Source organism: Seriola lalandi, unplaced genomic scaffold (genome assembly GCF_002814215.2).
Source record: "Seriola lalandi dorsalis isolate HSWRI2012SDOR001 ecotype SW California unplaced genomic scaffold, Sedor1 jcf7180002054933, whole genome shotgun sequence".
Classification (NCBI taxonomy): Eukaryota; Metazoa; Chordata; class Actinopteri; order Carangiformes; family Carangidae; genus Seriola; species Seriola lalandi.
The window spans coordinates 4,048,334-4,059,946 of NW_019525485.1; the positions used below are offsets into that span (position 1 = coordinate 4,048,334).

The window sequence follows — 11,613 nt, forward strand, 5'->3', positions numbered from 1 at the left end:
CCTCACCCTCCCTCTACCACCACCCTACTGCACATGCTCACAGGGCACACGCTCATTTGACTTGTTAACATGACAGGCAATTTACTGATCGACAGCTGATCGACAGGAGGCCATTGCAGCAAGCTCCAGTATGAGGCTACAGTGAGCAATGACTTCACTACAGACAGTTTGGCTTATCTCGTGCAGGCTGTTAGGACCATGTCTTTGTGTCAACTGCAGGCTAATCTGACAGCCCTCTCTTGTACAAGCTCCATTCCCACACAGCAGCATTCGCAAATAGAATTAACATTGGACAGTGAATGGAGCGAGAGATTAAAGGGACAAAAAGAGGGAGAAGCAGTAATTCTCCGTCCCATACGCCCGGCTCAAAACCATCTGGTGGGAAGATAGCACGCAAGCATCACACTTCCTAGTGACAATCATCCGCTCGTCCTCTCTACATTGCACAGGGCTGATTTCAGGTGTGGTGAATCCGATGAGCGCATGCATGCAGATGGGTTGGTGCGGTTCGCAGTGTGAGCAGAGGCGGGGGCAGATCCTGGGAGTTCAGTGCGCTGGGAGATTGAATGCAGGTCACTGGAGCACTGTGGGCTGTTAGAATTAAATACTCAGCTTAGCTTTCTGCTTAGTGCACAAGCAAATTGCTGTTTTTTTGGCTAGCCTGCTGGTACTAGCCTATTAACAGTCTGTGCCGTGCTTAACAAATCTTAGCACATCGTATATATAGAAGCGAGCAACAAAATGGACGAGCTAGCTGCAACAATAACAACAAAACAAGGCCCATTACATTAGCTGAGGACAGATGACTCTCCAAATCCAAAGCCAACCCTCCACCAAACACGACGGCCACATCTTTGACTTCAGCACGAGCGCTCGCTGTCTCTCTCCCTCCTTGGCAATGTCTTTCAACAGCCGCAATGTTAATTTTCAACGGAGAAATGTGACACCAAGAGCAGATGGCCCAGAGAGTGGGATTCCCATCCACTGAAGTGGAAAAGTCCTGATTTAAACAGGATATGAATTTTGGTTTTGTTTAAAAAGATAAAATAAAATAAAGATGAAGGAGCTGCAGACAGATACAGAAATGTGAGGTCAGCAGGATCAGTCTGGTGACAGATATTGTTTCTTCATCCTTGTCTCCTCACCCACTTTTCAGCAAGACAGGTGATGTAAGATTGGTGATGAATCAGACTGTAGACTGTCTGATTCACTCTTTACACACACTCCCAGCTGCACAATTTACAGGCTCTGATCAGACTTGTATACCAAAAACAAACTACTCTTAGAAGAAAAGTCTAATATTACATCTGTTTCTTTCAACCATCAGCGGTGTGGTCTGGTAGCATCATCTGCATCTGAGCTGTGTTTTTAATGTCAGATCCTTTGTTCCCAGACTGGATAAGAATAAAAAAAAAAAAAACATTGGCTATGCTGAGCCTCCACTGTGAAAACAGGACAGGCCATGCACTGCGCCTCCAACCAACCTTGTATACTTGTCCATAGGTGCCATTTCCAACTACCTCCACCAATTCAAATATCCCAGCTGGATCCTGAAAAGAAAAAGGGGAGAAATGCGATTCAGGTTAAATAAAAATCGATGTTAATGTATTTAATTCATGAACAACATTGTGCACTGTGAGCCAGCTGTTGCGCCCTGGTCTACCCTACATGCCAAATGCATCTCGAACAAAGGAAAACCAGACACTGGCAACACCTCGCTATGGCTCAGCGGTCATTTTCAATACTTCAGCTCTAACAAGAAGGGACATTGGAGGACAGGTTAGAACTTGCTCATATAAGCCACACTGAGGGACATGTGTTTTATCGAGCAACCTGAAATAAAAGGGAGCAAAACAACAAAAAAAATCACACACATAGGCTCGGTTCGGCAGCACTCACCCGCAATGAAGCCAAGTCTATGTCTACTAGACTTTTAGCTGGAGAGTCGTTCGCCATCTTTCAAATAAAAGCCGAGCTTTCCTTTGCGATATCTAAAAATATTTGCTGCTGTATCATTTGCGGGCTCGTAGGCGGATAAACTAGACAGAGGCCGTCGCGTATTCCTCTCTGTGGGATCCGCTTCTTAGCAGTAAATGCAGGGGTCTCGCTACTCCATGTTGAGGTGGCAGCAGCGGGCTCCCTGTCCGCTCTCTCCCTGCTCGTGCCACTGGTGTCAAGTTAGCCCGGAAAGCTAAACTTCCGCTATAGGCTTTCAGAATAAAAAGCACCACTTTTATTGTTTCCAAGCAACTGGGATATAGGATTACACTGAAAATGAATTAAATGTTAATCTAAATAACATGATAATTGTTTTTTGTTTGTTTGTTTGTTTTTTTCATGACCATGTGTATTAGTATTCAAATCTTAAATATAGGAAGAAGTAGCAATACCAGTGAAAAAAACACTCAAGTAGAAGTTCCTTTCAACATTTTATTTAAAGAAATGGACTACGAGCAAAAATTACTTAAAGTTCAAAAGTAAAAATGTTCACTGTGCAGAGCTGTGTTGGAGTGTTATACTATAATACTAGATTATAGTTAATGATGCAAGACTGTGTAAGCATCACTTTAATGCTATAGCTGCTAAAGGCAGGGTTAATTTGAACTACTTTTAATCTTTAGCTATGTATCATTATTCATTTGCTGATTATAGTTAGTATAACAAATCTGATTCTGTAGCCTACATCAATTAGTAAGCAAAGCTCTCGAGCTGATTTTTTGAGCAAGAACACAAGAATACATTGCAAAACACCAAATACAATTTTGACATAGTTTTTAAAAGCCCATGCAATTCATATCAAGCTGCTTTCCTGATAGGAATTTTATCATGAAGTTACCTAGCTGATCTGTTACTTTGTGCAAGTCTAATTTTCTCTTATGTTGATGGTGAAATTGGATGATTTCCGTTTTCATCCTGCCTGCTTCTGTCTAACTTGACGCAGCTTTGATTGAGAACCGCACAAACACAGGAAGCCGGTCGGCTTCACACAGAAAGAAAAGGGCTGGGCCTCAATATTATCAAGCATGGACACCGAGAATTTTTAAATGCTTTATTGCACTATTTCTCACCTACTGCACACTCTCATATCAGCCTGCATATCCGCACATATACAATTCATACATGCTGCAAAGCAGGTAAGATAAATGGAGGCAGACAGGAGCGGACCCCCCACCACACAGCATCTTTATGGACATGCGCATGTGAGGCTTCACTGTCAATATTGGTAATCATGGGTGTGGCAAGTGAGCAATCACAGGGGTGATGTTGTGTATGTTAGAGCAGTGGAGTCTGGGGAGCAGCATGGGACAGAGGAACAAATACACTTCCTGAAGCCAAATCTATACTACTGTCTTTTTAAACCTCTTCAAATGGTGATATATAGGAATATAATATTTTATTACGTTTTTCATTTGAGTATTTTGATAATTTGCAGCATTCGTCTGCAGGGTCACTCTCTGTGAATATTTCTGATAGAAATTACCTCCCTAATGATAATATGAAATTGTTAGAGCTCAGTCCAAGCAGGCAGTCTGTATCCAACCTGAGGTGCACCCTCAGCTTCCCATCAGGGAAAATCAATGTACAGGATACTGAATTCCTTAAAGGCCCTGTCAGCAGCGCACCCAGAGGTATATAGCTATGTACTGTAGTGTAGTATACACGATCTGCTGAGTAGTAGATCTTTACTAACAACACCAAAACAGGAAGCGGTGTGTTAATAGGAGGACGAGCAGGTCCACTGCAGAGAGGAAAAATGTTCACCTGCGACATTTCAGTTATTTATCACAAATCCACCGTGAAATGTTCAAAACAGACAAAGCTAATCTGTTGGTTAAACAAACTTGAAATCCACATTCAAATGACAGGGCAGGACAAACCAGTCAGGCAAGATAAGTAACCCGGCAGTGGGGAGACACACACACACACACACACACACACACACACACACACACACACGCACACACACACACACATGCAAGCAGAGCAGAGCCTTACCACTCAAGGTTATACTTAAGACACTTAACTAATGCTTAAGCTCCGTAAATCAACTTAAATCCATCTGCCATAAGGTAAGCTTTTACGGACGACACTGACCAATGTAAATCCCTCTCCACCTGCTGTTTGCTGCTGACACATGACTATGAAGACATTGTTTTGCCCCTATTCCTCTGGTTCAATTCAACAGTCCTGTGTGGTGACATTTCATCAAAGGGTTCAACAGGGTTTGTGATGACTAAGTAGTCAAATTTTAAATGGTTTACTGCCACCTTGTGGATATTTGATATTATTGCAGCAAGTCGTCCCCTACTGTTGAAAGGGAGAGAATAACCAGGAAAGTAATGGTTGGAACAATCTTAAAAATTTGTGGAAGATAGACCTGAATTCGGGAAAAACTTGTGGTAATACACACATAAAAAAGTAAAAACTTGACGACATGTTCTTTTGTTTCACATAGAACTTTATTACTAACTAGTGTTGTCCTTGTATCACGACCACCTGTCCAAAAGGTCACCAGGTGCTCGCTGTCTTACAACCAAGACACGTTTTGTGCCACTAGTCAGCAAGTTAATATTATAAATAGCAACATGTAATACAAATGTTGAGTTGCAAGTCATGTTAAGAACATTTACACAGTACATTTCTGATAGAAAAATGATCCTTTAAAATCCAGTGCCATCTTTCCTTCAACGCTCCAGTGCCGAAAACGGCCGAATATACGAGTCAACAAGGCAGAGCAACCAGAACAATGGCTACAGTATGAATCAGGGCACACGAGGTCTTTGTTTCAGTGTGAAAGGTAGTTTTTTTTGACCATTTTGATGTTATTTCATGACATTTGAAGAGTACAAGACATTAACATGCCTTGCATAAAGCAAAACTCAATGGTAAAAAAATATAAAATGCTAATGCCGATTTGTAGCTCATAAAAACATCAATGAAAAATGGTCACAAAAATGTCAAGTCAGTCCGTCCAATATTCTTGCCGTTCACTCTCCTTGTCCAAATAAGTTTTGCATCCCTGATACAGACTCATCCTCGTGTATGTCTAGCATGCTAGCAAGAAGTACAGAAAAGACACATTCGACACAACATGTCAAAACGCAAAGCATTGTTCAGAGCTTTCGTTGACAGGATGAATCGTTGAAACAGGTGATCCATACAGTGCAATATAATAGCTACATTACAGGGTAACGGGCCTGTATCCCTAGCATTAGAGTACGCCTCTTTGAAATATAGTTCAGTCATAAACATTAAATATAAGATAGTAAACGTGTTCTCCAGCTGACCTGTACCTGTATCTGAACTTTATATTGACCTTTCTCCACACATTGTGATGAATTCTGCAACTTTTGTCACTGCTGAATCTCACAATGGATGAACTCACAACAGCTACACTTTATTTCTCTCTTCGCCGCATCACGGTACCGTCGGTTATCTGACAGCACGCTCACCAGTTACAGCTCCCGTCTCCGTGACAGCACTGGTAAATATTTAGATATTAGGCAGCACTTTTTCAGCAATTGGGAATATAGTCAACATCGCAACAACCTGTCAGTTATTCCAACAAAAGTGGCTAAAATAAGAACAAAGACATTACAGTGTGCGATCTACTGCATACAAGCCTTTCAGGTGTGCCAGTTTTGTGGCACACAGTCAGCTACGATACACCTCTGTCTCAGTAAACCGAAGATGTTGAGAGGATTTTATATGAAAACATGTCTTTTAGTCAGTGTTAATCATTTTAGTTCAGTAGAAAGTCTGGACTTGGGTAACCAAACAGGTGGAAGTCACCCTGGTAACGTGCGTAGAGACGCCTGATGTCTCGCTTGCTGATGCCTGAGAAGTAGTGCTCCACCTTGGTCCTGTTGTAGCGGGTGATGCCTGGAGGAATGGAGGGGTAGGACACCAGCTGGTCGATGCCTGCCGCTTTGAGGATGTGGGGGGCATCTTGCTCCAGTGTCTCGTGGTGGCCAACCACGCTGTAGTGTATTTCACATGGTGCACACAACTCTGCATAGGTCACCCAGTGAATAATGTGCTCACCAAACTGTCGGTCCATGCGGCGACGGCCCTCTACATCACCCAAGTAACGGACAAAGTCCTCAAAGTGCAGGCCAGAGGCAGCAAGGGTGCTGTCGCGGTGGCTCTTGCGGTACTTACGGATGATGGCTGGAGCGATGTCATGTTTGTACCAAGGCTCAAAGCGTGGGTTCTTCACAAACTTGTCCTTGAACGCAGAAATCAAGCGCTCAAATGGATCTCTCACAATGAAAAACTTAAAGTAGGTGCTTAATCTGTTGAGGAACAGAACACGGATTAAGGAGTAAGAGTTGTCAGGGGTGAAATTTGTCTTTACTGGTTGAAGTGTAACAGCATACAGCAGGCATTTTTACACTATTGTTGAGTAACTCTAAACTAACCTGTAAGTTATTTCCTGTGGCGTCAGTGAAGAGAGGCGGGGCAGGCCGTTTTTCTCATGGTCATGAACGAGGTTTTCTGGAATCTCCTCCACAGTGGAGAATGCTCCTGCCAACAAAACATTAACTTCATTAGCTAACGAAACAAACAGACCCCCAATCATTAAGTGTCATTTACTTCTTAGAACATTACCGTCATGCTTTACCAATTTGTGTACAGCAAACGCATAAAATCACAGCCGGTGCTTATCAGCCATTCCTTATCATTATAGTAAATGTGCATTGCTATTACCTTTATCCAGTCTACACTTACCATTGAGCACAATGAGGACCTTCTTCCATTGTGTGTTGCCCACTTTAGGCGTCTGGCAGAACAAGATCTTGTGTTTGTCGCAGACAAAGATGCGGTCCAGGACAAACTTGCTGATGGAGACGTGAGTCAAATTCCTGAGGCTGCTGTTCTTACATACAGTTGAGAGCAGCTCAATTCGCTTGTCAGCAACTGACTGCCAGTCTGCAACTGTAGGTACTGCTGAGGGCTAAGACACACACACACAAACAACACTTATGTGACTCCTTGTTTTTGATATGATGGCAATATCACAGATGAAAAAGTGTATGACTTTCAAATTAAGGCACTAACTGTGTGCAATTCGTAAACAGCTGTATTTGTCACCTGATCAGCTCTAGTCACCTGATCTGATGGCTTTGGAACCGGTTTTTCTGGGCTGGATACAGGGATGGTTTTAACCACCTTGGCACCTGGCACTGTCCAACTCTGACCACCAACCCTCTCTCCATAGTCTGAAAATAACATATTAGAGCAGGTTGAACATTTGAAACCCTATAACTTGACAGTCTGAAGTAATCCACATAAGAAACAACAGCTTACCGTCTACAGCTCTGAAGCTGATGAACTTGCTGACAAACATGAGGATGAGCAGCACCCAGCCGCAAGCCCCAAGGAGCAGCCAGTGGTGCCGCATCGCTTCGCACATCAGCCGACGGCCATGGAAACACTGAGCGGCGCTCCCACCTGGACACACAGCCGGACAGCTGACTGAAGGCTGCACCTGAATAACCAGCTATTGCCATTACTAACGTGTCGATTATAAACAAACCAAACCACATAACGTTAAAGCTTAGCTAACACCTAACGTTACTTGCGTGTCAAGTTAAAAGAGTTAGCTGGAGAGATATCCTTGCTTAGCTACTATATGGATATTGTATACGGCAAAAACCTAACGTAATTTTCGAGTTAGTTAACTGTGGTTAGCTTCCAACGACTGACACTAGCTTATTCAAATACAGCAGCTACCGTTAACTGTATTTAATCAAGCTAACACGTTAGCTTACAAGCTAGCCACACCTGTCCCTCCCAGACAGTGCTCAGACATGGAGCAGACAACTCTAACCACGCCAGTCTTTCTCGGTGAGCTTCCTTCAATATGTCGAAACTGACATAGAGCAAAAGCGTCCTTGTGTCTTACCTTTGTATTGAGTTACAGCAACTTCACAGCTGCACAAACTCTAGAGAAAATGTTGGACGATGCCATAGCGTCTAGTCTCCTGCGACCCTGCTTCTCGCAACATCCGACTAACAAAACAAGTAGCTCCCCCTAGTGGCGGCGGGGTGGTGACACACCTTTCTTTACATTTCCCCATGCACGATTTTAATCTGTCAATTTGATCTGATAATGCCATTTAGAGACAAATAAACCTGCTCCATACTGTGAAAACCAGGATGTATACCTAATACCTGCATATTTTTTACTGGGATATGATCATATTCCCAAACACATCTGAAATACCTACACTCATATAAACCCATTTGGGACATAATATTTAGTACAATTAAGTATAGCTGACGGTTGTCTGTACTTGGGCTGCACTGTTCTAAGGGACTCATGAAGATCCTGTGTACCTCTATCCCTAATCAGATTCTGTCAGCCAGTATATCCACCATCACATATGTAACTAAATTCTATATTGTCCATATCTGACTTAGAACATGTCAATGACCTCTACTATCCCCTTTGTGTTGAAAAACTCCCCTGTAGACAGCATTCCTCACCTGTCACAGAACATTCATAATATAACCATTAATCCAAATATAAAAACACACCTCAGATTAAACATTCGGTTGAGTGCAAAAGCAGAAATAAAGACACAAGACAAGAGCTCTTTTTATTTCATTTATTCCACTCGCAGAGGGGACAAATTTAGTTTTCATCAACATTAACTGTCTGCAGACCTTTAGGGGAAGAAAAAGAAAGAGAGAGGGTTAAATGACATGTCTATTGGTTCATTATTTTAATGAGCAAGACCATGAGCGGCATGTTTACCTTTGCATGTGGTGACAGGAACGTATGTGACCAGGGTGTACAGCTTGTTGGGAGAGTCCTCATCCTCATTACGCTTCCTGGACAGCCGTACGCGTATCCTGTACGGCACGTTCCTGCACAAAGACGCACAGGTTACAATCTCCACTAAATGCAAGTTATCGGATTTGATGCTGCAACCTTAACACTGGCCAGAAGATGTGCCATAGCTCAAATTTCACACACATGTAGAAGTTTAAGGATCAAAACATTTGACAGTTTACATAACTGAGTGACTTAAAATGTCACAACCAACAAGATGTCCTAATCTCAGCACTTGTGTACCAAACCCACATTCAGATACTGAGAACATTTGGATTTCCTATATTTAGCCTCAGGTACTGAAAATAGTGTATCCAATTTAATCAGACAGTAACTGGAAAACAGTGACTTGTCCTTGTATCTTGCAGTCTTCTAGTCTCCTTGCTGACGGTATTGAATCAGAAAAAGTGACTAAACTGACTCAAAGCAAATGATTTGCCACTAAATCCTCCAGTTATCTCATATGTTCATTAAGCACTGCATAGAGACTATGTTCATTTCTATGGATTTATCTTTATCAATCACACTGACTTCTCATTTCTAAGCATAAATGTAACTGGCTTGTTTCTCGTCTTTGTTGTGTGTTGTAAAATGTGATGATCGAATTTCTTGCACCAAATACTTCATGTGGCACAAACATTGATATAGGCCAATCATACTTCCTCGATTCACGTTGGTGATAGTTACTGTCAGCCAGTGATGCACATTTTCAACTGTAGCTTACATTGTGTACAAAAAGAAAAAAAGTACTATAAATTTTCACATCTTGCAATGAACTTTCATTGCAAGATGTGACAATTTATGTGTGTTTTTGCTCAGATATGAGTATTTAAAGCAGATCATCTCACCTGACACCCTTGCTCCACACAGCCTTGTTAAGACGAGTGTCAATGCGCACATCAGGAGTTCCCATCTCCTTCATGGCGAACTTGCGGATCTCCTTGATGGCACGGGGAGCTCTCCTCTTGAACCCTCTGCAAGACAACAGCATTAACAGGACAGAATTAAATCACTTCCAATGCTGACACTTGATTTAGTTGTTTATAAAACACTACCAACACTTCCATCAGTTGTGCACATGTAAGTCTTAACCTCTGTCATTTGATTGTATCTAAATACTTTGTGTGAACAATCTCAAGATGCTGAAATGCGATGCACCATGTGTGTCAACACTTTAAAGTTTGAATATTGGTTGTTATACCACTCAATTTGCAGCCCTGGAAACACATTTTAGCACTGAAAACAAGTTCAAGAAGTGCTCACCCTCTTATCACTGTCTGTAAAATACTGTACAGTGAATAAATCTAAGTGGAAAGTAGCAGAACTAAGTTTCACTGACAGCTGATATAATAATACTAACTGCAGTGCGTTTAAGTCCCTTACATCAACCATGGCCACCTGTGTTCTTGCGGTACTTACATTCCATGGATGCGCTTGTGGACATTGATGGTGTACTCTCTGGTCACCACCTCGTTGATGGCTGAACGCCCCTTCTTCTTTTCTCCTTTCTTGGTAGGGGCCATCTATAAACAACAAACTTGTGTTACTGTTGGAGCACGTGAACGTTTCAGGAGCTGTGAAATACTAGCTAAATCAGTCCAGCGTTTAGAAAAACCAACCCTGGTTTTGCTATTTAGACGAGAAAATGTGGGTTGCAAGCTTCAACCCGACACCATTTTACTACACCATAGACTAGCTAACGCGGGGCTATTCTACCGTTAATACTTACCGCAGGCTAAAGGGTAAAATAAATTGCACTGGCGTTGAAAGAAACAGCTAATCAAACAAATACCAGTGCTTTATATTAGCAGTAAACAATATAGCACGATTTCTAGTTCACACAGAAGGAGCACAACATAGCCACAACGGCATCTTGAAGCCACTCCGGTTCAATCAATCGGGGCGCCAACATTCGTCGCTTTTAATCATCTTTTACTATGTTCATCCACTTCAAAAACCTCACATAAAACACAAAGCAACACTAATGTGTATATTTATGTGTGATATTTGTTCGATTGTATCGTTAATATCGCAGGATGGCGTTAGATTGTAGAAATATAATTTTCCGAAGAAAATACTCACATCGACTCAAAGCTGAGACGGAAGTCGGAAGGACGGACTAAAGGCAGAGGATTGTGGGTAAAGGAAACCGGTCCGTTTTATTTGATGTCTGTTAACAACAAATGTACAAGTACAAGGTTCCTAGTGTAGATACCTCGTGTTTTTCAACACTCGTTAATAATTGTAGTGTGCGATGTGAAATAAATAGTAAATTAAATACACTTCCGAGAAACATATTAAATAGAATTTTACAAATATTTGTATTATTTAAAAGATTTCGAAACAATAGAGACCACAAGAGGTATTGTTTTACATGATCAGACTATTTAGACAAGGCATTGACAGTATTTATGTTGTAAGATTGTCCTGTTTATGTCAGTTTCTTTTGCCAGGATCATATATAGTGTGTTATGCAGTAATGATTTACAAAAAATGAATTCAGTCATTGTACATGGCTTTGAACCAGTTTAAGACAGAACATGAGGCATTTCAGCCATTCACAACATAATAGATTTCTTTGTTTTAGGATTATGGAGGTCTACAACCAGATATGACACAAATGCTCTATTTATGTTCTTCATCAAACACTAGTATCAAAGTAAAAAAATATTCACATAAATTATTTTCTCTGTTATTTCGTCAATGAGAAATCAAAACTCAAGTATCAAAGTTTAGAAAAAAACAAAAATTTTTCCAAAGATCCTAGATGT

General features: G+C 41.5%; 3 protein-coding genes across 9 annotated transcripts in view; all 3 read right to left on the reverse strand.

Annotated features, from left to right (window-relative positions):
• LOC111644421 (mitogen-activated protein kinase kinase kinase kinase 4-like) overlaps positions 1-2,156 on the reverse strand; it is a 32,691-nt gene extending 30,535 nt beyond the window's left edge. For all 5 annotated transcript variants that reach the window (XM_087170162.1, XM_087170161.1, XM_087170163.1 and 2 more), the window contains exons 1-2: positions 1,900-2,156; positions 1,485-1,550 (exon numbers count right to left, since the gene is read on the reverse strand). In XM_087170162.1, coding sequence (XP_087026288.1) covers positions 1,485-1,550; positions 1,900-1,956 — 123 coding nt within the window. In that variant the 5' untranslated portion in view covers positions 1,957-2,156. The remainder of the gene's footprint in view (positions 1-1,484; positions 1,551-1,899) is intronic.
• A 2,282-nt stretch (positions 2,157-4,438) lies between these two features.
• chst10 (carbohydrate sulfotransferase 10) lies at positions 4,439-8,007 on the reverse strand. 3 transcript variants are annotated; one of them, XM_023393278.2, is made up of 6 exons: positions 7,910-8,007; positions 7,312-7,455; positions 7,096-7,223; positions 6,733-6,958; positions 6,423-6,528; positions 4,439-6,296 (listed from the first exon to the last, which is right to left on the reverse strand). In XM_023393278.2, exons 2-6 carry the CDS (start codon positions 7,415-7,417, stop codon positions 5,744-5,746), a joined length of 1,119 nt encoding a protein of 372 aa, XP_023249046.1. In that variant the 5' UTR covers positions 7,418-7,455; positions 7,910-8,007; the 3' UTR covers positions 4,439-5,743. The 3 variants fall into 3 exon arrangements, with proteins under 3 accessions (XP_023249046.1, XP_023249047.1, XP_023249045.1); XM_023393279.2 differs by having other exon boundaries at positions 7,114-7,223; positions 7,312-7,492; XM_023393277.2 differs by having other exon boundaries at positions 7,312-7,492.
• Positions 8,008-8,601: 594 nt separating this feature from the next.
• Positions 8,602-11,004, reverse strand: rpl31 (ribosomal protein L31). The gene is made up of 5 exons (XM_023393286.2): positions 10,925-11,004; positions 10,262-10,365; positions 9,691-9,816; positions 8,765-8,877; positions 8,602-8,673 (listed from the first exon to the last, which is right to left on the reverse strand). Exons 2-5 carry the CDS (start codon positions 10,363-10,365, stop codon positions 8,642-8,644), a joined length of 375 nt encoding a protein of 124 aa, XP_023249054.1. The 5' UTR covers positions 10,925-11,004; the 3' UTR covers positions 8,602-8,641.
• Between the last annotated feature and the right edge of the window lie 609 nt (positions 11,005-11,613).